The following is a 5,182-nucleotide window of genomic DNA, read 5'->3' as shown; positions in this document are numbered from 1 at the left end:
GATCAAGACTCCAGAATTTTTCTGAGTGTAGTCCACAAATGTGAAGATCTCTGGTGAAGGCTCTACTTTCAGACCCAGATGGTCTGCCATAACCTTTGGTAAGATGCTAACTGAAGAACTAGTGTCACATAGTGCATGAGGAAACTCAATCTCCTTTACTACACAGGGTATTGCAAACTTCCCAGGATCACTCTTCTTCTTCAATGTGATCCTCTTCCTCATATCTTCTCTGACATTATCAAACATTCTCCTAATGTCATTTTCAGTCTCCCTTGTTTCTCTGAAGAACATCCACAATCTACTTGTGAAGTAAACCTCTTCAAAGGGTTTCTCTAGTGGGATTCTGATAACTCTCTTAGTGAAACCATCTATCTCTTTCTCATTAGCTTCCCTCTTTAGGTTCTTAGGATTTTTTTCTTGTCTATTCCTTAACCTTCTTCCTTCAGTTCCCTGATGTCTTGCATATTTGCATTGTTTTAACCATTCATTCATATTTGCATCATATAGATTAGGATTTAGACATGTTTAGGTTGTATTTGGCATACATATGTCTCTATCAGGTATTGGAACACCACATGGAGTTCTTGGAGACATTTGGAAGCAATGTGATCAACAAGGGGGTGAAAGATGAGCATGGATGGAGGCCTTAGAGAAATCTTCTGTTGCTAAGATTTGTTGGAGACACAGAAAATTGAGTTAGCTTTCTAATGGAAGTGGTTTCAAGTCATTTGGAGATGTAATGGAGGAGTTATGATCAATTTACTAGAGGCATATCCATCCTGGTCGAGAACCGCAGAGTGACCTTCTGGAGCGACCCCCTAAGGTAGCTCCCAACCAGAGCGACCTACCTAAGTCGCTCGCGTTTTCATCACCCGGAGACACAAAAATGGAGGCTGGAGCAACCCCCCAAGATCGCTCCCAACCCAGAGCGACTTCCTGAAGTGACCCTCTGAGGTCGCTCCGCGTTATCTGCTGCACGATTTTATTATTTTTCAAGGACCTTTTTGCAATTGTTGTGCACGTTTTTGCACTTGGAAAACCTAATGTTTAAGTACTATGTAGCCACCATTTGGCAGATTATCTTTTATCTATTGAAGAACACAAACTCTCTTAAAAAAAACATCTCTTTTTGGCTTGATTTGTTATTGTTCTTGTGATCTCTCATCTATTTCTCTACATGATTAATCTGAAATCCATCATGGGTTTAAGAGGAATCATGGAGATTAGTGAGTAATCACCTTTTGGATTCATGGGTTAGGGTGATTAAGGGTGATTAGGTTAGTTCTAGGATGTTTTAGGTGTAGATCATACTTGTTCCTTGCTAGTAGAGTGATCTTAATGCATCATTTGAGTAGGCCACTCAAAGGGTGATCTCTAGGCATTTCCCACCCAAAAGGTGTTTGATGAAATGCCTGAGTCAACTCTCCTAGGCTCTTAGTGTACTTTGCCAAAGATATTTGTTGTTATTGCTAAGATAGCTAATAGACTTGTTAGTAATGAATGCTTGCATGTTATTCAACCAAAGATATTTGATGTTTGAGACATGTTAGCAAATGAGCATTCATCGAGACATAGAGCTTGCTTAGAATTGTGTCTAGGCTTAAGGTTAATAGTTTGATTGATTCTTTTGTCGTCCTTAGTTCGAAACTTGATCACCCAAGGTCTAAATCCCTATACCCATGAGTTCTCCTTTCCAATAGCTTAAAAGTATCATTTCTATTACTTGCATTCTAGTTTTAGTTTAAAAACCATCCAATTCACTGATTGCACTTAGATTAAGCAAATACTTGCATTCTCTCTGCATTTGAATCCCTCAGAACTGGTTCGACAACTTACTTCCACTATACTATCATTTGACTTAGGAGCCTGAAAACTCCTAACATCAAATTGGCGCCGTTGCCAAATTCTGAGTAGATTTAAACATTGAGATTTAGTAGCTTGATTGAGACTAAGTCATTTTTATTTTCGCTGGTTACTGATTCTTTTTCTTCACCTACTTTTGATTTAGAGGTGTATGCGCTTGAGGAGCAAGGGTCCAACAAACCCAGTTCCAAGAGCAGAAGACATCAGAGCTTTAGAGAGAGAGTGTGCTAGAAAGAGAAGACAAGAAGAGCAGCTAGCTCACACACAGGGGTTGAACATTGACATGGCTGACCCACAACCACCAGCTCGCCCTATTGGTGCTTATGACCGCCCGACCAACAACGGTCAACTGTTAGGAATCAGAGCACCAGCTGTGGCAGCAAACAACTTTGAGATCAAGTCAGGATTGCTGAACCAGATTGAGAACAACAAGTTTCATGGCCTGGCTGCAGAGAACCCATTCGACCACTTGGACAGCTTTGATAGATACTGTGGCCTATCCAAAACCAATGGTGTATCAGAGGATGGTTTCAAACTCAAGCTTTTTCCTTTCTCTTTGGGGGACAAGGCACGTCAGTGGGAGAAGTCTCTGCTAAGCAGCTCCATCACCACTTGGGATGACTGCAAGAATGCTTTCTTAGAAAAGTTCTTCTCTACTTCTAAGACAGCTGACTACATGAATGAGATATCTGGTTTCAAACAGAAGAACTTGGAAGGATTCAGTGAAGCATGGGAGAGGTTCAATGGCTACCTAGCTCAGTGTCCACACCATGGTTTCAACAAGGGAAGTTTGCTCAGTACATTCTATAGAGGTGCTCTCCCTGAGTACAGAGCCAGATTGGATACTGCAAGCAATGGGAACTTCTTGGACAGAACTGAGAGAGAAGCAGCGCAGCTGGTTGACAACATGGTTAAGAGTGATGCAGTCTACAGTGGAGATCATGACAGAGCCAATAGGACAGATGACAAGCTAACAAGAAGGGAGTTGAAAGCTCTACAGGATAAGATTGACATCCTCATTGCTGATAAAGCTACTCAAGAGCAGGTTCACGTTGTTGGTAACCCACAGCAAGAGACACCACCTACTACTGTCAATGAAGTTGAAGGTTTGGAAGGCCAAGAGGAACTGTGCTTCATTAATAGCAATGGTAGCTGGTACAAAAAGGAGCCCAACTTTCAGTACAACAACTACCAGCAGAAATCCTATCCCAACAACCAACAGAGTGGTTATCAGCCTAGAAACAACCAGCAAGGCAGCTATCAGTCTCAGCAAAACCCTTCAATTGGCTCCTCTGCTCCTCAAGAGAGCAACACTTATGCCTTACTGAAGCAAATCTTAGAGTCTCAGACTAGAAGTGAGAAGCATGTAGGTTATGAGTTGAAGAACCTTCACTCCAAGATTGATGGGAGCTACACTGATCTGAACAACAAATTCTCACACCTTGCTTCTACAGTCAAGACTTTAGAGAATCAGTTTGCTTCTATGGCTTCCACCTCCAAGCAGCCAATGGGAACTCTACCAGGGAAACCAGACCAGAATCCCACAAAGTACTGCAATGTTACCCTCTCTACTACTTCTTTAGAGATTGAGCTGAATGAGCACAAGAAAAATTGGTGTTTGGAACTGATATTGGACAGGTTGAGCAACAGATTGTGACAACAAGTGGGGCAAAGATTGTGGAGAAAGTATACAAGCTGGTTGCAGCTAAGGTTGTGAAGAGAGATGGACACAAGGTTGAGATGGTCACGCAGGAGGACACCACTGAGGTTGAGCAGTCACCTTATGATAAACTCCCATTTCCACAGAGGGTCCTCACCAAAGCTCAGAAGAAGGACATCTCCAAGTTCAGGAAAGATCTTAGTGATGTTGGGGTAAAGCTTCCAGAGATCTCGGGTATGCGAGAGGCTCCTGTACAAATGATGCTCATCCAGGACATTCTAACTCACAAAGATAAGGTAGCAGAGCTCCTGGACTTCTCTACTCTGCAACTTGAACCACATGTCCCACCAAAGTCTCTCCCTAAACAAGAACACCAGGGGATGTTTACCTTGTCTTGCTCCCTTGGTAAGCTCACTTTTGATGATGCTCTTGTTGATTCTGGTGCAAGTGTGAATGTGATCTCTATAGAGATGGTAAAAACTCTAGGGATTGAGAGCATGGAGCCAACCAGATCTTTACTACAGTTTGGGGATTCTTCTTCTACAACCCCAATTGGTCTCATCAAGGATTTTCCTATGAAGATTGGAGCATGCACCATCCCTGTTGACCTCACTGTCCTAAAGATGGCAACTGCAAAGAGGTTCCCACTCATCCTTGGCACTCCATTTCTCACAACTGTAGGAGCTTGCATAGACTTTGATAACAAGAAGGTCACACTCCTCAAAGTGAACAAAGCTGTCTCATATCCTCTCCAGCCCCTAGAGATGAAGTCTGTGTATTGTGGAACAATCACTTGTGAAGCATCATCCATTGAGAAACCAAAGGCTGAAGTGCTGTATGTTGAGAAAGAAACTCTTGCTGGAGAGTCCTCTACAAAGATGTGTGATGAGCACTTGGAAAGTGCTAAAAAGGAGGAGGTGAGTAGAGCCACAAAGGCTACTCATGTCAAGAAGAAGATGATGAAAGAACCTCACCCTCCACCTCTTGATACACTGCCACACACTCTCACTCTTCACCCAATGAAGCTTAAGGATGGAGCTATTGAGTACAAGATCAGATGTAAAGGAAAGACTACATCATTCTCAAGTGCAAGGGCCATCATCACTCATGAGCTCCAAGATGATTCAATCAAGCTTCAAGAGCTCCTCTCTCAGGTCCTGACCATCACTCTTAATAGTGGGAAGGACCCCCCTTCTCCACTCTCCATTTGAGGTACCACTCCACTACCTTACCCTTGTATATACCAGTTTTTCTCTGCATTTTAGTTTTCTTTTGGGTGTCTCTCTCTCACTCATACAGAGACTGTGTGATTCAAGTGTGGGGGAGGTACCAAGTATTTGATCATGTTTGTTTTCATGATTTTGAGTCTCATGCATTGCATATTACATTCTTATTTGCATAGAAAAATCCAAAAAAAAATAAAAAAATTTGAAAAATTTGAAAAACACAAAAAGAATCATTTAGTTGCATCATTTGCATTTTTAGGATTGAGTCTAGAAGCATATAGGTTGCATTCATGCATTAGGGGGATTTCAACCTTGTAAAGAGCTCATGCTAAGTACTGAATTTGTTGACCTTTGTAATCATGGCAAGTAGGTTGAGCACCCTTTAGAAAGCTTATATACTTCGCGCCTTGAATGCTCCTCTTGAAACTCATTT

The 5,182-nt window shown here is 42.0% G+C and overlaps 1 protein-coding gene and 1 non-coding gene across 2 annotated transcripts; one reads left to right on the top strand and one right to left on the bottom strand.

The window, feature by feature from the left end:
- The first annotated feature begins 2,146 nt into the window (after positions 1-2,146).
- LOC130495727 (uncharacterized) lies at positions 2,147-4,734 on the top strand. Its single transcript, XM_056987218.1, has 3 exons — positions 2,147-3,018; positions 3,318-3,411; positions 3,502-4,734. The coding sequence occupies exons 1-3, from the start codon at positions 2,147-2,149 to the stop codon at positions 4,732-4,734; spliced, it is 2,199 nt and encodes a 732-aa protein (XP_056843198.1).
- Positions 2,533-2,640, bottom strand: LOC130497190 (small nucleolar RNA R71). Its single transcript, XR_008936201.1, has one exon. It is a non-coding gene; the product is annotated as a small nucleolar RNA R71 (small nucleolar RNA).
- Positions 4,735-5,182: the final 448 nt, after the last annotated feature.

The sequence above is a fragment of the Raphanus sativus genome, chromosome 6 (assembly GCF_000801105.2).
Source record: "Raphanus sativus cultivar WK10039 chromosome 6, ASM80110v3, whole genome shotgun sequence".
Classification (NCBI taxonomy): domain Eukaryota; kingdom Viridiplantae; phylum Streptophyta; class Magnoliopsida; order Brassicales; family Brassicaceae; genus Raphanus; species Raphanus sativus.
This window is presented reverse-complemented; position numbering and strand designations above follow the sequence as displayed.

What these genes read in the sequence shown, in the direction of transcription:
- LOC130495727 (XM_056987218.1), top strand. Translation starts at nt 2,147, where the DNA reads ATGGCTGACCCACAACCACCAGCTCGCCCTATTGGTGCTTATGACCGC. An exon ending in ATTAATAGCAATGGTAGCTG is followed by an intron (nt 3,019 to 3,317) that starts GTACAAAAAGGA and finishes TTGCTTCTACAG; the next exon opens with TCAAGACTTTAGAGAATCAG. An exon ending in CCAGACCAGAATCCCACAAA is followed by an intron (nt 3,412 to 3,501) that starts GTACTGCAATGT and finishes GATATTGGACAG; the next exon opens with GTTGAGCAACAGATTGTGAC.